Raw genomic sequence first — 21,845 nt, forward strand, 5'->3', positions numbered from 1 at the left:
TCTTACACCAACATTGAGCTAAAACAGTAAACACATTTGTCCCAAGTCTATATCATGGAGAATTGATATTATTTGCTTGCCAGACTTGAAAGGTTTTTTGTAGAATATGGGGTGTAAAAAAATCATAAATGTACAAAATAAAGTTAAAGGTTTTTATAGTTGTACTCCCAGAAGACAAACTGTATACCTCTGGCCAGATGTAGGCTGGCCATTTTTGTGGAAACACTTTGTTATTTTCATCATTCTTAACAAAATGTTTGCGGTCCGTTTTAATGACAGCCAAAGATGGCCCCCAATCTGTCAGAAAAAAAAAAGTTGAACTCAACCTTGAAGAATGCATGAGTATTGATGGAATAAAAAATGTCAGCCAGTTCTTCTCCCTTCTTTAAACATTGACTCTGTGGATACGTGACATTTCTGCCGCTCCCCACCCTTGTTGAGAGATTCCCATTGGCGAACTTGGACACCAGCCATCAGCTCCTTCATTCGTACATCTTTTTGAGCCAACCTTGTCGATACCAATGGGGCCCCAGTGCTGTTTGTGCTGTCGACAGTGCCAGCGTTGGTGCTGCATCATGGTGAATGCCCCTCAGAAAACAAGGAGACTGATATAGGCATATCATGCACTCTGCCTGTCAGCTTGTCAGAAATACCGTGTGTGCCCGAGCTCTCATCTTGTCCGTCTGACTAACTCAACCTGCTTGCCCATCCATCAGTGGCTTTGTCTCTGTATCTGACTGCCATCGGGTCTATTCTGTCTTTACTTTTTGTGTGTATTTTTTAGCAAACACATCACCAAAGTGGTAATTATCCTTCCCGGGTGGGGGGCTCAAGAACAAGGTTTGTTATGTTAATCCAGTCAGTGGGCGTTGGGTTGTATGTGCATATGTGAGTGATGGGCAGCCTGTTTTATGTCTGACTGTGTGTATGTGTACATATGTGTAAGAATTTCCCAGGGATTGACACAGGCAGCACTTAATCCGCAGGGGGGCTAAGTTGCCTGTCTTGGAGAAATACATAATAACCTTTCAGATGTGCTGAATGTCACCACAGTGATCTATGGGCGACATTATTCAGAGTGACAGATGTGGAACTTGTCAAAACAACACAGTTTGAGCTGCTCAGGAGTGTGTGCCAGTTGTGGGTTGAGGCTTTTGATGGTTTCTTTTTCATGTTGGCTTCGGTGCATGTACAGTGAGATGTGCATGTGTGTGTTATGTGCTCTATTCCATGCTGTTTGCATGTGTTTAACACAGAAGTGAGGATCAAGAGCTAATCTGCATAATTAAACATGTACATCTGTGCTTATGAATCCCAGTACTTCGATTTGTGTTAATTTGGCTTTACATTATACTGAATGCATTAATGCTTTCAGTGTTACATGTGTTATTTTGTTGAGATGAGCTTGTACTCTACGCTATAGTATACATCCATGTGTTGGAAATGTCTAGATATGTCAGCCTCAGTGTGTTTGTTTCCAGGGAGGTACCATATTTACTTTTCCTAACGTATCTAAGCATCAGCAGCAATGCGATGGGAGACACAGGAGAAGACAACAGCATGAGAAAGGAACACCTCATGCTGGGGAAAAAAGCAGCTAAAGAGTCCTAGCCAGAGGATGATGTATGTGTGCGTGTGTCTGTCTGTGTGCATGAAGGAGTCCTTTTAAACATTCAAACAGAATGAGCAGAAAGCAGATGATGCCATGGTGAGGGAATAAAAATACAATAATGGGGGAAGAAAGTTAAGACAAAGGAGAGAACAGGAAGAGAAAAGAGGCGGGTGGGGGCGTTGACAGTCGCGAAGACTGAAAAGAGGAGATAGCAAGAATGTCAAAAGATGCTGGAGCTGAGCTCCAGAAAGGAAAGTGCTGGGAGAAGAAGAAAGAATAGACAGGGAGTAAATGAAGCAGAAGTGACTGGAGATGAAGATTGAGGGAACGAAAGTAAAGAAAAGGAGGAAAAGACAGAGTAAAGTCAGGAGAAGATGAAGATGGAGAGATAGAAACAGAGAGTAATGTGGAGTTAATTGGAGAGATATTGAGAGTGACTGGAGTTATGGTGTAGGAGACTGAGACAGCAACATAACTGAGGCTACTTTCAGCCACACACGTCTACAAAAGCCAGAAAGCCAAATGAGGTGAAATCGTGCCTGTTTTGAATATGAAATGTTACATTTAAAAGACTCCACATATTCATTTGGCCAACAGTGCACAGAATTTGCCAGGGTTAGGCAGCAATACTGGTGGAGTCTCTTTGTGCTGGTGTGTGGAGGAGAGCAAACCGGATGTTCATTACTCTCAATGAGAGAATGGTGATAAACTGCGTCAAGACAGGAGTTGGCAACTAAAGTTGGACAACAACTTTTGAGTTGACTGAAGATGTGACAGTGAATTGGATTTAAAAATTGAGCCAAATCCAATTCTTCCACCTATCCTGCTTGCAACCCCCCCCAAAAAAAGAAAATCACCTCTGTGCAGAAAAAGTATCTACAAAGACCAAAAACTTTTTTGTCTTATTTTCATGGTGTAAGTTGCGCATTTTAACATTAGAGTTGCTACATGTGTTGACACGTCATTCCCATCACTTCAGATGAAGACAACCTGCATCATGTGCATTCTTACACATGATGCAACCCAAGCAGAGATTCACTCATAAATCCTCTGCCCCGTAACGCTAAAAGAGCCCAAACATCCTCATCCTAATTCTTCAGTTCAATTTGCACCAAATCACAACAACAGTCTCCTCAAGCCTCTTTATATTGTAAGGTAAAGATCCCAAGTTATCAGATAGCAAGCAGCAATGATAAGCTGAATGGGTGCAACTCACTAAGACACATACATGTACCTGCAAGTTAGTCTCAGTAACAGACTAATAAAATACTAGACCTGTTGGCCTGATTGTCTACTACTACTGCTGCTACTACTACTAATATGAGCGACTGTCCGTCTCCCAGCAGGCCATATTTCTTTGTTGGATAATTCCATTAGAAATGCTACAAAATGAACATACACCACAAATGTGGTTGAGAGTCTCAAATCGTTGGCTTGAATAAGCAGTGATGATGTTCAGCAGAGAGCAGTCAGCTATCATGATTATTTATAACAAAAATAATAATAATCATACCCAGTACAGTTGTTATGGAAAATTAACTATAGCATGAAGGCTCTAAACGTGTTATTTTATTGGCATAAGTTGGGCATTTTAACATAAGAGTCTATGGGGAATTAATTCCTTAGTCAGCCTCAGGTTGCCGTTAGAGGAACTGCATGTTCTGTCACTTGGCAGTTGGCTTAATTTGACTGCCCTATGCTTTGCACTTTATTTGGGCACAGATGCTGCACACACACACAAAAAAAAACAGCATGCAGACGGAAAACAAAGTTGTTTACACAGTAAAATCTGAAAGCTGTTCCAGAAGAAGTGTCCAAAAATCCAGTGTCGAGAAGTGTCTACCAAATGAAGACGTTGTATTTTGAAATGGTGCCTCCTGTAGTTTTTGCGGGTTTGTGCAGCCAGTTTCTTTTCTCCTCTGAGCCATTTTTACCAAAAGCAACTGGATCAGAATTTGACTGACAGACCAAGAACGGAAGAAAGAGGTTTTTCTGGGTTTTTTTGTTTTTTTTGCAGGCCACGGTGTGAGTGCACCATAAGTGGGAGTGACAAAGACAGATCAAGTAAAGCTAAAGAAAAGGAGAAAGTTATAGAATGAGAGTGGGATGACATAGTGGGAGAGAGAGAGAGAAGCATCCTTTGATGTTTGGTGGTTGATGGAGCCTGCTGTTTAGGACGCAGGCAGGTATGGTAAACATCCAAGGCTTCTCCAACCAGAGGCTTTGATCACAGCCATATTGAGAGAGGATGTTGATGACTCACTGTCGTCAGAATACTAAAGAGTGGCCACTACACGCAGGAGTACAGTTACTACTGTATGGAAAAATACAGAACTTGCGATTGCAGCAGATACGCACATCCAGAAAAAAACCTCAAAGACATGTTTTCTCTCGTCCCCTTTTTGTTTGGATCTTTTATTTCAACTTTTAAGCTCTCCCATTTCTATTTTCTTTCATCCTGATATGTGCACACAAAACCATAAAACACTTTAACGCAGATCCATTTCCACTGATTATGGTCCAAGCCAATGATCCTTTTATATCCAGATGAGAGCCACCAGCCAAAAGCCAAGTCTTTCAGCTGCGTCTGGCTAACATCACCAGACAATTCAATTGCACTGAGAGAGTGAGGAGAATTTGTGAGGCATCAGAGGATTATGAATGATATCATATTGCTCAGGTTCATACACAGACAATATTAGAAAGAAATTGCTTCAAGCGGCGGAACAAAAAAAATATGAAAAGACCATGTACTAAACAACATGCACTCCAACAGCAGTCTGTTTAACAGGCATAATTTAAGACAGTGTTTTCATAGACACTGCTTAATTTCAAAAGCATAAAACATACAGTTTTAAATCTTTATCTTTGTACACCTTCAGAACTTAATTATCAATATGCTAGAAATACAAACACATATCTTTCCCTGGAAATGAAAGATAATCAAGTTTTTTCAGCCGTAAAATAACAAGCATGGACATTATTTCTTGTACCGGTTGTAAAAGTTTACACTGAATGAGTAAAAGGATTAGTGAAACTTTATAATTTTGCTCTGTACTTTGTTGTAAGCTACCTTAAAGCTTCTTTTGTGCCAAATGTTGAATTATTATGATGAAATAGGGTTGGGGGGAGTTATTGTTTGTCAAAAATGAGACACTCTATGAAAATTGGTGCAATCCATACTGCTTTCTGTTCAGTCACTTGAAATTCCCTCCAAGATATTCCATGATCCAAGAAGTGGAGGCATTTAGGAACCACAGAAACTTAGCGCATGGTCGCGTAGTGCATAAAAGTCATCAAAGCTCTGCTGACTCAGTAACTGCAGAGCTACAAATCTCCTCTGCCATTAACAACAGCCTCCAAACTGTGTATCAGGAGCTTCATGGCATGGGTTTCCATGGTGCAGCTGCTCCTGTATGTATAATTTGTAGGTAGCTCTGATGTTTTCATTGCAGCCAGTTCACTAACTCTGTAAATTAGATCCTTCTGCATAGCCCAGTCACTGTTTGTGCAGATGCTTAATTTATGTAACTGCAAGCAGTACCTGAGTAATAAGTACTGAGAAAGGTTTTGCCTATTTAGAGAGCGTACAGAAAAGGGTGGTGGGTTGATCTAATGCTGATTGGTTGACAAATGGGCTGGCACAGGGACGGGTGTGACAGCGGAGTTCATCAGGAGTGAGAGAAGCACAAGAAAAAATTTTATAATTTAAATTTTCTCCACTGAATGGCCAACAACAACACAAGCAAGAGTAGCACACAGACTGGTTGTACCACATATTTTTGACACTGCCCCCATCTGACAACAGATACTCTCTGCAGGTAGATGAGCAGTCCGAAGCTGCCCACGGATCGCTAATAGACTGCCAATGTGCTACCACAGCTGAGCCAGAAATTCCCCATGAGGTTTGCCATACTTGCTGCAGTCTTTTCCTGAATTATCGGTGCCCACACTTTGAAAAAAAAACTCCACACTAAAGGAATAAAAGAAGTCGAAACAGGCAAACAAAAGCCATCACAATATTGTGTATGAAACTTCACAAAGTTTGATACTTTTAAGCTGAGAGGATTGTATTCTTGTGTTTACAAACTAGCAACACTGTCTGTCTCACAAAAAAATCGAGAGGCACAAGCCACAACGGTGCCGAAGAGATGTCACAACTGATGGCGCACCCTTCAAAAAAGCAGAAATGACTATATTTAAAGAGGTTTAAGCCTCTAAACCTGAACCACTGAACCATTTGGGTGTTAATATTCGGGACTCAAGCTGCACCTAGATATTTGGGAAATGACTATGTGTTGTTTGTCGGTTTGTCCAACAGTTTACCTGCATGCAACCTAGGCTTGCTCAAACGTGGGTGCGCAATGGTACTTAAACAACAATTAGAAACCACAAAACATTTCATAATAAAGCTCTTCTTGGCAGATTTTGCCAATAAGGGACAAGAAGATGCCCGCTTATAGAGATGAAGTGTGTTTAAAAGACTGTTCTATTGCAGATGTAACAATGATGTTACAGTGCTCTGACTATGAGCTAATAACACTAAGAAATTAAAGCCCTGATGTTCAGCGAAATGTAATTTTCAAGACTTAAGTTGCAAATAAATTACATCATAAATAGAAACATTTATGAAGCTTCATAATGTCAGCTTTTATTATGAGTTCTTTAAATATAATGTTGCACAATACTGTTATATCACTGCTTTCAAAGCTTTGAAATATACGCACATACAGATTCAAAGACATCCCATTAAAAACACCAATAACACACAGACACACACACACACAGCTCTTTCTCAAAGAGCCGTGTCTTATATGTGAGTGCATTCCCATGTCTTTTTTGGCTAGTGCAGTGTGTGTGTTTAATTCCAAATGACACTCAGCCTGAGAGTGGAAGACACGGGACACACAAACTGTGACACACACCAACATGCGCTTTTTAACAGCTCACAGTGCAGTGGCACACCTGCACGTTCACCCACTCACCTGCACACACGGTTTCGGCTCGCCTCGGCAAATTAGGAATGCAGACAGTGTCACAGGAGCAGGGCAGGGCACTGATACAACCTAATGTATCCTGGCACATTAGCCCTTTCTTGGATTGAGCATCCTCACCGAGTGAGACCCACTTTGCCATGCTACCATTTAACCGGCCACACACACACACACACACACATGCTTGCCTGCATGAACACACACACATCCGTACTTTGCTGCATATCCAATGTACTAATGCTCAAGTGGTAGTCATCCATAAATGTATCAGCGCACAATCAATAGGCAAAGCACATTTGTCTCAGATGAAAAACCATAGTCATATAAATTGAAATGAAATATAGAAAACTCCTCTTCCATCTGCTCTTCTTCCATCTGGCCTCCATCTCCTCTTCTGCTTTTTCTTTCCTCATTTTTCAGCTTTATTCTAAACGAATTTCATGCAATCTCATTACCCCATATTTGATTGTCGCCCTCCTCTCTCTGCTTTTTCTTCTCTATTGTTCTAGCTTTGCACATATTTCCCTTCCTCCCCCACCTTTTTTTCTCTCTATTTCACCCCTTCTGTTCTTTGCTTTCAGGCTTTTTATTCTCATTCTATACATCTCTCCCTCTGTTTCTCCCTCTGCCTTCCCCCTTTAGTTGTTAATAAGAGTTGATTGGGAGCAGAGAGAGCCAAGAGGAGCTCCCTGGTGGATCAATGCCTCTAAATGATCTGTTCAAGGATCCCTTTAGAAGCTGCAAAACGCACTCTGATAGGGCACCGAAGCATGAAGACGCTCATTTCACATCTAACTCACTTCCTGATTTGCCCTCTGGGAGAGAGATAGGTCTGCCGTTATAGGGATAATTTGTCCCAAAGCTAAATATCCCACTAACCAAGAGTGCTTAGACCAAAATGTCTTCATTCTAGGCAATCAATTACTGCCAAGGTGAGGGAGAAAATGATGAATTTGTTTAAAAAGCCCAAGCCGCCTGTGTGCGTGCTGTCTGTGACAACTAGATTGCACGACAGCTTGGTTTTGTTTAGGCTATGCTTATTTGATTGAAGACATTTTCCTGCGTCTCAAATTTACCGAGCTTCGACATACAAGATTTGATAACGCGGTGTAATGAATTTTAAATGTACTTGAGGTGGTACATTTGGAATTGAATTGATTGTAGCTGTGGTGATGATAATGAAGGTAATGAAAAACACCGGAGGACGTGGCGGTTGCAGACATCGACAGGTTTACTTGACCACAAAGAATAAAATGGATATTGCACTGACTATTTAAAAATGCATCGAAATGTTAGATGGTTTACTGAAAAGATGTTTATACTTTTACTCTACAGAGCTCATTTTTGCCCTGCTTTTTAAAACACATCTGCTGTGCTCTTTCATAAGGTATTGGCTACTAATAGAAAGGAATTAAATGCAATTTCCTACAGGAAACAATACATTACATTTTATTTTAATTTAACTTAACTCAACTTAACTCATTGCCTGTTTAACTTAACTACTGAGTCAACATATACTCTGTCCTGCTGATATAAACATCCCAGAGCAATCAGCACCAGTTGCCATGTTTATTAATCAGCAAACAAAAAAATAGCCTCCAACAAATGCAAACGATTCATTATAAACACACCGTGCATTATTTGAAATGTATGTCTATAGAAAAACAAGGCAGGGAAATCCAGAAGTGTAGAGAGGCAGGCTGCACGCTGTTGGTTTTAGTCCTCATCTGCATTTGTTGACAATAACAAAAATATAGAGTATCTCCAGCCTCATCCTTTAAAGAGAGACTGTTTCACTTCACTGACTGCAAGATTGTAAACAGAAGTTCAGTTCTCTTATAAACAGCACTGGCACCAAAATATAAACATAAATAGAGCCTGTATTATAAAGGGAAAATGTGCAGCCATATGTTTTTAATGTATTAAAAGTGACTAGCAGAGGTTGCTGAAAAAGGATGAAGGGGCCAGCATCTCATGCGTTTCCATATCACCTGCATTCTATGAATATTATAAGGGACTGCCGCAGTGTAGAAACTCCAGGATGAGCGTTTTAATACCAATAGTTTTTTTTTCTTTAATAACTTGTTTCGGTTCATGATGCCAACCTCACTGATCTGCATGCTTGCTGAACTAAGTGGACACCTACAACAGCAATGTGTGCTCTCTACCACGATGACCTACTTCTCTTAAGTATCATACCACAAGGTTCATTCAAGCACGCCGACTGGAAAAAAAAAAACCTGTATTTGAAACATGCCTCGAATTCCCATAAATTGTAGTTTACCGAGCTTTATTAAAATAAAATTGGTTGCTAAACTGGCATAGCCAGAGGGATCATCATTGATTTTTCTGGCTTTAACAATATATTGTTTTGTTTGTTTTTTTAAATGCCCTCTAGGATTTTTTTTTCTTTTCACTGACTCAGGTGGTTTAAATCAGAAAAGCAGTTTCAGTGTCCTTGAGCAATATATGGAAACTCTAAGGAGTGTTGTTCTGCGACCTTTGATTTGCCTCTGAAGATGTGGAAACACAAAAATGTTCCAACAATCACACAATTTCATATGGTTACATTGCACCGGATGACTACGCTAGGCAGATAGTTTCCTTTGTGCTGTGCAGTCATACAGAAATTGTAGTAAATATCGATTGTTTTTCAGGAATATAAAGATTTTTCTTAAAACGTAAGTCTTCCACGGTCTCATTTTACCACAGAAAGCACAGCTCCTCACAGATTCTGCGCAGATCCCTGAGTCTGTTCGCTTATTTTTATTCATGAAGAATGTTTCCTTTTTTCTGTGTCTTACAGGTTCTGGCATGGAGAGTACAGGGTGGCAGTGAACATCAATGACTATCTAGACATCTATTGTCCATACTACGAGGGGCCTCCATCCCACGGACGCATGGAGCGCTACATCCTATTCATGGTCAACCATGAGGGCTACACTTCCTGCCAGCACAGGATGCGTGGCTTTAAGCGCTGGGAGTGCAACCGTCCCACCGGTCCCGATGGGCCCCTGCGCTTCTCAGAGAAGTTCCAGCTCTTCACTCCTTTCTCCCTGGGCTTTGAGTTCAGGCCTGGACACGAGTACTACTATATCTGTAGGTTATCAGCCAAGTAGAGTGTGTTTCTCTGTGTTTGGGGAAATTGTGTGTGCAGGTAAAGATGTTTGTTATCTGTGTGTGTGTGTGTGTGTGTGTGTGTGTGTGTGTGTGTGTGTGTGTGTGTGTGTGTGTGTGTCTGTTTGCATGGTATCCACGCTCCTGCTCAATTTGCATTTGTAAACAATATATAAATATGCAATCAACAGAAGCTGATTGAGAGAGTTCTCAAACACAGCCCGCACAAATACACCTTCCATCTCCTATTCGCCCCTCTCACTCCTCCCTCACTTTATTTCTTAGCGCATCTCGCTGCTTCTGTCGAGATCATAAGTGGTGTGCTCGGCAAAGTGGTAAAAATGTCAGCAGGCGTAGTTTGTAATCATTTTTATATTAGCTCTATTGATGTTTCTCCTCACTTCAACAAGTGATGTATTAGTATTACCCCCCTGAGACTACTTTTTTGAACAAAGCTATCATTCCCCCAGCAGGCGTGGGACATATAGTAGCTTCAAATTACTCTTAAACATTGTTTTCAACTTCTCAGTGTGGGATGGATTTACCGCATCCGGACTGTTTAGTGCAAAATCAGTTGGTAATCACAGAAAAGCAACATTAAATTGACTTTGGGAAGCTTTACTGTCAATGTTCAAACACAGGAAAGCACCACTTTTCCTTTTTATGCTGTAGGAGCTGCAGTTGTCTGTTTTAGTATCCAAACCACCTGGGATGAAACGTGTTTTTCACAGAGCGCACAATGACAAGGACACCAAAAGCAATTGAAAAAACTATGTATGCTGTTTTATGCTTTTTTTTTTCTTTTTTTTTTGCTTTCATTTGTTTGGTTGGCTGATTTTATTTTTCTTTGTCAGTCTCAAATGACCATACAGTCATTTGATGAGTTATGTAAACTCATCATTCGTTTTTGATCAGTTTAATTTTTAATAAGTACATGTCAGTCAGCAGTGTTAGAGAAAATACTTTGCTCTTGCAGGATTCAGTTTGCCAGCAGATAGCTATAACGACTCAGGAAAGTCATCCTATTCTTTTTTTTCTGACTTGACCTTTGAGATTCTCTTAAGAAAAATCTTATTTTGTCCAAAAGATTTTTTTTTTTACTGCGTGGAATTCTGCCAGTATGCAGCCTGACGGTCTCTTCATTTCTCCTTACATTATCGCTGCACAGTTGGCTGAAAAACTGACCTTGACCTTTTTAGCAGGAGATGGAGCATTCTCACCATGACTCATAATGGGAAGAAGGTCCTGTAGCACCAGTTTCAGGTCAGGTTATAGAGGGAGTTTTTTTGTCCTTGGATAGTGATTCTCATTTTACAGTGATATTGTCTTCATTCTGAGAGTACAAGGAGACTTTAAGCAAAGAAAAAAAGTTAGATATAGATAGGCAGATTCTGAAACAGGTTTAGTTTTTCAGGTTTTATTTCTCATGCAGCAACAGTAACTGGTTTTGCAATACAATTAATATAAAAACAAATGCGCAATGCGAAGATACAACACTTTTGCATTACTGAAAAGTTTGCATTTAAGACTATTTGTAGGTAAAGAAACTTTTTTTAAATGCTAGTTGTCATCTACAAATATTTACCCAAGTCTGTTGTCTGCACAACCACAAAGACACAGCAGGCGAGAGTCAGGGAGCTGAAGAGGCAACGATAACAGCCACCCGATGTCCCGATGCACTTTTCCCAGTTGGCACACATACACACAAGCACACATTCTTCTGTTTTCAGTCTCATGTAGGGATGGTTTGGGCCCCTCTAGTTAGTTGCTGACTATGGTATTGTGCTCACGGGACCCCTAGGGATAGTGTGTGTTCCACATGACTAGAATGCTTGTGAATGTGTTTCAATATATATCTGTGTGTGTGTGTGTGTGTGTGTGTGTGTGTGTGTGTGTGTGTGTGTGTGTGTGCGCGCTGCGGGGGGAGGCCTGGTCATGGGGGTCAGTTGTCAAGCGATTGTGAGTCCGTGAAAGGCCATGTCCATCATCTTGACTGGCAGGCTAACACACATTCTTGCCTTTCACCGTCACTCACATGCTCACATTAAACACACTCATGCACAGGTCAGTACTGATGTGGAACGACAACGTGCCGACCGTTTTAACCACCCGGCCTTTCCGCTAAGTGCCTTATTGTGTGCGTCCTCTCTGAACATACTTGTGAAGCACATATTTGATTGGCATTTGTGGTCACATCCATGAGAGTGCATCCCTGTGAGTGCACACTGGTGTGTGTATTTGTCATGGGGCTGACATGTTGACAGGTCAGCTCCACCCCTTGCTTCTCCCAGCTGTCATCTGATGAGGCTGAGTGGTTTTCAATGGGTTTTTAGGAGACTTTAGATTGTGGATGTGCTGGGAAAATGAGTCACTGGGTGAATTGGTGTGACTTTTAAAAATGACACAGGTGAAAATTGTTGGGGGTAACAAAGAAGAGGGAAAAAAAACCTTTCTAGCCATTTTGCCTTTTTCAGTCAAGCCAAAACAGAAACGTCCACTAGGACAAGCCTTAATGCTAGGCCCAAGTTCTTCTGCCCACTACAAGTAGTGCAGGGAGATAATCTGAAAAAAATTGATGGATAGGAAGTGGCCTATAGGTAAGGCCTTACAGGGTAAAGGAGGTGAAGGTCAGAGAGAAAGATGGAGGGAGGAGTCGTGGGCTAAAAAAGAGGGAGGAGAGGGCAAATGAGGGGTCAGATTTATTTCCTGTGCACTGTGGATCTCAAACATGATTCTCTATGGGGTCACTACTGGGTTGTGGCTTCCTCAAGGGAGAAGGCCAGTAGGTCTCCACGCACACTTCTGCAACCAACTGTGCGTGAGCACATTCTTTTACACATCTGCGTATGTGTGTGGGTGGCTGTGCTCGTCAGCATGTCTGACTGGTCAGAGACTTCGACACAATCTCCTTTAGGGTCTCCAGCTCTATTTCACATTGGAGCGAGGTGGGACTAAAAACCCAGATTCAATTTCATTTACTCTACTTTGAAGTTTGAATCACACTAACTTTTTAACATTTTTTTCTTTTTCTTTTTTTTTTGGCATTCAATCTGGGCAGCAAGCTGGCTCAGTGGTTTGCACTGTTACCTCACGGCAAGATAGACCTGCGACTGTGGGGAATTTGCATGGATTTCCTTCCCCATTCCAAAGACATTCAAGCCAGGTTGATTTGAGAGTCAGTTATTTCCCTTAGGAATGTGAGTGTGAATGAATTTCAGTGATCCCTTACAAACTTGTTTACATTGCCTAACGTGCTTAGTGTGTTTATGGGAGCATATAGTATGAGGACATAATATATGAAACTCTGCACTTGCTTAAACTTCTAAACACTGCAACTGCAAAACAGTTAATTAATTAATTACTGGATTAATGCTAAATTGTGACAAATGTTTAACATGTTAACTGAAAAATTTTATCTTTTGGATACATTTTTATGTCATCTGACATATTCAGTTAAATTAAAGTTTTTAAGGGCACGCTGCATACCAAGGTTTTGATAATAGCTCTGCAGGAACCACCTTGCTGTTGCAAACATGAACCGTGCTATCTTTGGTATTTTTTTGTAGACTCGGCTAAAGAAATTATGAACAAAAGATGTGTTTTTGATACAGGCTGCTAGTTACAAAGTGCATAAAGATACAAATTGAATTTTTTTTTTGCTAAGTTATCTTTTATGTGTAGACACAACATCTCTGGTTTGTTCCTCGAGTTAGGTGACTTTTTAATGCCTAAATAATTCATTGCTCAGTATTAAGTGGCTTAAAAATAAAAATTCCTCTGAAAATGCTCAGGTACAAGGACTGAAAAATAAGTGGGAAAAAAACATGTCCAAAGAAAAAACTGAAAGCCTTTTTAAAGGTCTTTTGAACTTTTCGTGGGGTTTACTACAAATGAAATTCAACACAGCCGGGCTTTCTTTGCATTCTTTCTTTCTTTGCACTGGCTCAACAAAACCCCAAATCCCATCCATTGGAGATCACACCAGTGGTTATCAACTAAGCCGTTCTCTGTTTCACATGTCCTGTGACTCTTTTTCAACACAATACTGCTACAAATAAGAGAAAAGACTAATGCTAAGTAAAGCCATCTTTGGATTTATTTCACAGAGCAGTAAAATAAGCATTTTAATTTATCGTTGCATGAGCCCTTTAAGTTTCAGTTTATATCTATGGTCCTCAAACCACATCTGTATTTGTGTATATATAGAGAGGTATCAAACCTCGTGATTTAGGTTAAAGGGGAGGTCATCATCAAAGTTACTGTCCTATAGCCTAATAAAGGAAAGTTTATCTGCAAATCAAAGTGATTTAATTGTACTGATTGAACAGGTATTTTTAGTGTGTGTTCTGTGTTCTAGTAGCTCCAGTTCCAGCAGTGTAAAAGAGACTTTTACAATTTTTTGCAATCAAGAATTTTTTTTTACATTTTCTGCATTAGGCAATGCACAGTTTGTGCTTCATTCATTGATTTTAGTAGGGTAAGACTTAACAACTTGCAAATATAAAATGTATGCCACCAGCCGAGAATCTCAATTGCACATAAAGAATGCTGTAAACACGAGAATCAGTGAAAACGTGGCCAATTTAAAACCAAAACTCTGAACATACCCCAGCACAAGATACTACAATGATTTAGCCAAGTAAAAAGACAGCCACTTTCGTGACACTGAAAACTCTGGCTTTAACCTCAACATAGCTCACTAAGCCATTGATCACGCTTCACAGTACGCCCCTCTGGAGAACTATGGCTCGTGACAACTTCTAAAACTTCTAAGAAAGTTTGGCTCCTTGGAAGCAAAGTCTAAAGAGCTTTAAAGTATCTCATGACTTTCACACAATACTGTTGGTTCTTACTGGCTTGCAATATATCAGTTATTAAAAATGAAAAAATTCTGTCAAATCTACTTTTGGTTCACATAAACACAAAATAATCTTGTTTTATATTTGGTTATTAAATGTATTTGGTTTGCAATCAGCAGCAAAAATCACGTTATCTCTAAACTAATCTCCACTTTCAATGTCTCTTCTCACAGCATCTCCTCACCCAAACCATGTGGGGCGGGCATGTCTAAAGCTGAAAGTGTATGTCAGACCTCCAGGTAAGTCACGCTCTATCTACACACACATGCTCACTCACAAACACACAATGACATATACACACAGAGGTCCAGATTGGCTATCAAAGTAAAATTAGGGGGAATAAGAGGTCTGATAGAATGCCCCGGCAACAGACCTCGCTCTGATTCACAGACCGGCCAGGCAACACTTTAACACCTTTACCCACAGACACGCACGCTGAAAAAACACACGCGCGCGCCCGCATACTGACACATTCACACATGCGAGCGCACACGACCGTGCGCAGACGCAAGCACACACTTACAGGCACAGAGAAGAGTGCACCCACATACACACACACATAAGCAAAAAGTGGCATACGCACTTCACATCAAATCACATCACATCACACTGGGTGTGAGGGAGACCTTCTGTCCTTGTAGAAAGAGAACAGAGCCGGCTGAAAGTGCTCTCTAAGAATGTTACCAAGCCTCAACATCATCAGACTTGCTTGAATCACTCATAGGAAACAGAAAGCAATCTAATAATAAACCAGCTGCATGCAGTAGAAGTTTAATTTAAAGATTTAAAGTTTTCCTAATGTTTCAGGTTTGTTTTTAAAGTTGACAAGGCAGATGATGAGAAGATGAGGGATGACTTGCTTGCCACGTCACTGTGCAGCTTGCTAAAACACACACCTTTGATAAGTGCTTCCTCATAGGCAGAGCGCAGTGCTGACCCTAGTGAGCCATGCTGTCCAATGATAGCGCTGTTTAAAAATAACTCAAGAGAAGCCTTGCGTACATGGGGATCAGAGTATGGCAAGCATTACATTATACTTGCGTTATCTTGAAAATCTACCTGTATTTTCTACGAATGTGGATTTTTATCCCCCTCCCCCAGCCTAAACCCCACCAAGGAATCAAACCTGGGTAGTTACACGTCTCCCTGGATAATGACATGGCTTTGAAGAGCTTCATAAAAGAGAGTCAGCTTACACAGCTTTCCAGGTTCAGATCATTCCATATCTCGCTAAGGGAAAAGGAAATTCTCTCCTCCTTCATAATTACTGAAACAATGTACATTCTGTCGTTGCTCCAGCTCCTCTTTGAGTTGCTGTTAAAGCAATGTGTCTGACATTGCAGCTTCCATCTTTTCTGTGAAATGTTGTCATTCGATTGAGCTCTGAGCAGTTGTACATGTGTGTGAGTGTGTGTGTCTTTGTGAGTGTGTCTGTGTGTCAGCTGCTCCAGATTCTGAGTCTCTGTGATTAAACTGTAATTAGGTTGGTTAAACCCCCTGCAGAGCTCAGTTGCCGTCCTCTTCTTTTCCTCTTCCTCCTTTGCCGCTCCTTAGCTGTTAAAGGATGAGAGTTTTGTGCTTTGCTGCTTGCTTTCCACCTCTCCCCAACCGTAATCGTTTCACTTGTCTACCATTTTTCTTTGGCTAAATCCACCCCCTCGTTCATTTGCTGTGTTTTAGATTGTTTTGTCTTTGTCTGTGCGTCCTCTCTCAGTTCAGATGTTTTGTCGTTTTTTTTCTCTTTCTCATTTCTTTGTTTCAGATGGGTCGGGATATGATTCTCCGGAGCCTTTCCTGACTGATGGAAGTTCAAGCTGGAGGGCAGGGTGCATGACCCTCTTAGCTGCTCTGGCCTCACTCTTCTTGGGACTCTTCTACTGGCTGTGACCCTTCTCTCCTTCTTCATGGAGCTCCCGCCCAGGGATAATGGGCTGGGCTGGCTGTCCCTCTCAATCCACCACCCCTCAGGGAAGCCCTCTGTCTCCGTTCCGCTCCCACCGCCACCTCAATACAACCACCAACCACCCCCACTGCCAGCATCCTTTATGGCCCAGCCACGGACACCCTTCACAGGCCTGACTAAGAGGGCTGGGTCTTAAGCTGTCTGGGAAGTTGTCGTTTATCTCTGGTCCCTGAATTCCAGGTGGAAAAGCACCTCTCAGCTGAAAAACACAAGAGAAATGCCTCTGCACTCATATCAGAGGGTCCTTTTGATTTGACTATTGACTCTTGGCCACTGATGGGGTAGATATCGCCATGGCTATGATTAAACTTGTCGTTCTGGGGCAATTCCAATCATGCAATCACGGCAGAATGCATTAAGCGATAGGCCTGGATGCACAAAAATTGAATTTTGCTCACATTGCTATCCAATCCTCAAACCAAGAATTGGAAGTGGCCAAGCTTGCATTGTAATTGGAATTCTATGCTATGTGGACCAATTCCAGCTGCAACAACAATAAGAGCAATTGCATAGAGGAGAGGAGCACAGTGGCTCAGGCTGTGCAGAAAAGAAAGGGGGAAACAATATGAGCACAGATTTACATGAATACGTCCATATGGGAAATGTAATATTACACGTGTTGATATTTTCAGATCCAGTGTAGAGTCACTGCAATGTGATACAAAACTCATGCAGTTTTAGAAGAGACTCAGATAACTCATTTAAATGACAAGTATAACCATAGCCTGTTTCATTGGGAGGGTGTGGGGGTGTTCGGGGTAGGTTCGATGAGATGTAGATCTTCAGGTGGGATGTGTTCTGTCTTATTCGTGTTTCTAAACAAAGCATTTATCACAGCCTGGCCAGCACAGGCGTCTTCAGCACTGTCTAATGTTGAATGGGTCGGGTGACTTTTGGAACCATGATTTTCTCATGTATGAATGTACCACTGGTCACCCACCTCTTTGTCTTTCTGTATTATTATGACTGTGGTCACTTACAGTACCTTCTCTCAGACTGGCAGGATGAAAGAGTCAGGGATTTGAAAAGATGACATGTGGGAGTTGGGGCGGGGGGTGAAGTAAGGATGAACGGAGGACAGGTGAGAAAAGGAGGCGACACTTAAGTTGCATGACCACTGTGAAACCTTCAGATCAATCTTGTTTCTAATGATGATATATATTTTTTCATGGGGAAAATCAGAAACACCCTGCTGCCGCTCCTTTGCTCTCCCTGAGACTTTTTCAGACATCAAAAGGAAAATTTAACCTCTCTCCTCACACGGTTTCTCCTGTCTGGCTTTCAGTCGTTGATGGATTAGCTTGGGCCCGGAGATAAATGGACCCACAGGGTGAAACTGACTGGAAATCAGCCCTCAGAGCCCAGGCCAGATCACAATGGACGTAAACACTGACTGAAGCTGGTCCTGGGTCTGAGGGTTAAACCAATAAGGGAAGCGCATAGACTGTGGCAAATGAGGCGAGATGTGTGTGTGTGTGTGTGCGTGTGTAAGCGTGTGGTAGCATCACTAAATAACACATATGGGTGTATACGCACGCACACACACATTCACATACACATGTTTAGTCTTTGATAACGAGACTGTTCCTCTGAGATGGTGGGAGCATTCATGGTCATGACTATAAAGGGAACAGCACAAAGAGAGAGCGAAGAGAGGAGGGAGGGGGGGAGAGAAAGCATGTGTGTATGATGGGACTGAGACCTCTTTAATGTTGGGAAGTGAACATAATGAGTAAGCACTGTGAACACACACCTGCATACACACGATGACCCATGTACAGATATACACATGTAAAGACATGTAGAAGAGCGAATGCAGATCTAGACATTTACAAAGACATGGCATGAACATACACACATGTACAATCACACACCACATACACACACACACACACAAGAAAACACAAACAAGGGGAAGCACTTCTTTCCCAACTTCATCTTATTTTTGTAGCATTTAAAATCACTGTTAATTACTCCTGTGTGGAAAGCAGTGATGGGGTATAGCCTGTGGAAGATTTAAAAAATGTGTCTTCTCTTCTTCTATTCCACTGATGCTGTCCTTCTATTGTTCTTCTTCTTCTCTGGTTTGTGATCCATGGTTGGTAGTGGTAGGATGCCTCCGGGGCTGAGCGTCATGTATGAGTTTGTCTCCTTTTCTGTTTGTTGTGTTCTTGTGGACGCTGACCTCAGTCATTAAAGTCAGTCAAAAGTAAACACAGAAGTCAGAGCAAGGAGAGAAACACACAAATAAAGATTGTCTTTTTGTCTACTCGGAAATCAAGCCAAGTGAGTGGAATTTCTTCAGTGGAAATGTGAATTAACTTTGTTTGTTTTTTGTTTTCTTCCTCCAAAGTGCTGATGATTGTATTCGTATATTAGACTGCACCTGGGTCTTTATTTTTCCCAGTCTATCTTCCTCTGACATCAAAGCTGTGGGACGGTGAGCAGTGAGCTCTGCCAGTCAAAGCATGAAATTATTCAGATGAAATCACCCTCTCCAATCTTCAGCTGTTTCTCCCTCAGTGATGTGACAGCTAATCTGAACTGCTGACAACAAGGAGAGTGAATAACTTGATAGCCTTTCCTCTTCTGTTTCCATCAGATTTCAAGAAGGGTGGCCTGCAAGTGCTAATAACCAAGCAGTGTCTTCGAAGTTGACCTATTACGCAATTTGTAATTGTAAATGCTGTAGCAATGGTTGGTGGTCAGTTCAGGCTTTTTCTACTCGTGGCTCTATATGAGTAGAGAGGGGAAATCATTCAAATGATCATTTAAGGTACTCAGATCTGGCTATGACAATAAGAGCTTCGAAGACCTGCTTTTAAAACCTTTTGTTTGGGAGGGGCAGCCAATCGGGAGAAAGCTTTCTTCAAGCGGGGTGGTCTTTCAGAGAGAAGAGCTCGTTTCAGGCAGTGGATGAAATAAGTGGCTTCACAGTAGCTTAGTATAAGATAAATTATTTTGAACTTTAAATTATTCACACTACCATAGTCCCAGAATAAAAACATTGAGCTAGAAACGAGCATAAAAGGAGATCTCATGTACTGACTGCACTTGCACTTTACTGTATGCCCATGGTCTAAACTGCATTTAGAAGGAAAATACTCCACTAGATTTCTGATTTTGCAAAAGACAGATGAAAGACCTCCTCTATGCACAAAGCTGTGTCCAGATAGATTTCAAGTATCTCTAAGTTCATTTTTGTGCACTTGCCTTCTTTCTTTTAAAGGTGGAAATGAATGAGAATGCAAACTGAAGCTGAAATATTACACTCAAGCTTTAAACAAGACCAACACTTGCAGTGGGTAAATGTTCAGATAGGTGGCTCAAGAAGGAGTTAAATTACATTAAAATAGATTAAAGAAATAATACATGAAACAAACAAAATTCACTTGAAATTTGCTCGTTTTAATTGCATCATCTGTTTATGATGTCTTCTTCTGCACTGGTTTTATGGCATCTGAGCAACTGTCTTCAGCTGTTTATCTCAGTAGGGGGTTATCTCAAATCCTTAATATTTCACAACAGTGTGTCTTAATATTTTACTTCTATTTTTAGACTGTCTTTAAATTCTATAACATTATAAGCCGGAATTGAGTGGAAACTTTGAGCCGTTTGTTTACGACTTGTTTTAATTTTCACCAACATTGATGATGATTTTCCCTTTACACAAACTGTCATTTAAGTAAGCGTTAACTGTTAAACTGTTTAAAAGAAAGCAAAAAGTAAATCAATGAGAATTAGTTTTCTAACTTAAAAAACAATTGTTGTAGAATTCATCAATTTATTACCCTACATTTATTTTGTACCCCTTCCCAGACCTTTTAACCTATAAATCGAGAATTCACACACTGACAAATGTCTAAAAGCATAAACATTTGAGTATGAAAGGTCAAAGGTCAAGTCTGAACAAACATGGATGTAATGCTGGTTGGAGGAGGAAGATTGTGACCATTCCACTGTCTCTGCAGCTGGACTGATCTAACAAGAAAGTTTAATGTTTAATAAGTCAAAATGAAATGTTCACTTAAGCTTATTAGGTTTTCCCCATATCCGGACATAAACAGCCAGACAGACAATGGGCACTTTTCCCTTTTGGGGTTTGTAAGGGCTAGTGCTAGCTTGAAACACTCATCAGCTTTGTTTTAAAAGCGTTATTTGAAACTACTGACTTGTCGCTTTTGGCAACGAGATGTAAAAAGAATATCAGAAATGTTGTTTTGGGGGAAAACTGAGGCACATGAATAATAGATGAGCTTTGGCTTTCCATGTTTGGCCCTCCTGTGCAAAGCGGGCTAATGGTTATCGATGTCTCTAGTTTCCTTCAAATTGCTTCACATGAGAGCTCAATTCAAATGGAGAAAGAGTAGACTGCAGTGAAAAGGAGACGAGGGAATGAAATTATCTCTGAATATTGAGATGCACGCTTGGTCAGCCAATTCGTTGTCCTGACAAGTATCAGGTATCAGCGGAATTAGCCTAATGTTAAATTAAGCCCGATCAAGCAAGGCCTTGAAACATTCCCACGTCTCGGTCCTTGTGCGAGGAAAGATGGATGTACGATCCAACTGGAGCGGCGCCAGAAATGAACAGATGTGCTCCTTGAAATCACGAGAAACAAGAAATCAGGGCTATGTCACTGACACACATACTCAGACACGCTCTTTTATATCCCCATGTATTCTCTTCCAGATCTAATTAATCACTTGATTATTTTATCTATTTTCACTGGCTGCCATACACATGGGACAATAGTTGGCGAGAATAAACTTGGCCTATATGATGTTAGTTTTGGCAACAATCAAAAAGCAACCGAGGAAATACAGATGGCGATCTCCATTTTTCTCCCCCCCTCTTTCCCTTTCCCCCTTCATCTCCTCTTCTGATGCTTCCTTGCGCTCTCAAACACATTATTAGGGCATAGGCTAATCTATTCTCCTCTCTCCCTTGTATTTTTGTCTCCTCATACTCAACTAACTAGCATGATTTAGGAATTATGGAATTAGGGCAGCACTCCCATCTCTATTAATGAGGAACAGGATGATGAAAGAGCTTGTTCCTCAATGTGCCATCTGCAGTCACTATTACACATTCACCTAATATATTTCTCTTTCTATTCTTTGCCCTTACCTTCCTCTCTCTCTCTTACACACACACACGCGTGCGCGCGCACACACACACACACACACACACACATTATACCTTAGTTGTAATTACAGAAGAAATAATTTCAGCTCTTCAGGCACTGTTGGATGTGGCGTGAAATGGTGAAATGGCACAGCAAGAAAGTTAACTATGGA

The 21,845-nt window shown here is 41.0% G+C and overlaps 1 protein-coding gene across 1 annotated transcript in view; it reads left to right on the forward strand.

Moving 5' to 3' along the window:
- efna2a (ephrin-A2a) overlaps nt 1-18,435 on the forward strand; it is a 79,896-nt gene extending 61,461 nt beyond the window's left edge. Inside the window, exons 2-4 of the mRNA XM_085441927.1 lie at nt 9,413-9,705; nt 14,756-14,821; nt 16,345-18,435. Of these exons, the coding sequence (XP_085298053.1) occupies nt 9,413-9,705; nt 14,756-14,821; nt 16,345-16,469 (484 nt within the window). The 3' untranslated portion in view covers nt 16,470-18,435. The remainder of the gene's footprint in view (nt 1-9,412; nt 9,706-14,755; nt 14,822-16,344) is intronic.
- The last annotated feature ends 3,410 nt before the right edge of the window (nt 18,436-21,845 follow it).

The sequence above is a fragment of the Copadichromis virginalis genome, linkage group LG19, assembly GCF_057382275.1.
Source record: "Copadichromis virginalis isolate Kocher_CV1m ecotype Utaka linkage group LG19, C_Virginalis_male_GT1.1, whole genome shotgun sequence".
NCBI classification, from domain to species: Eukaryota; Metazoa; Chordata; class Actinopteri; order Cichliformes; family Cichlidae; genus Copadichromis; species Copadichromis virginalis.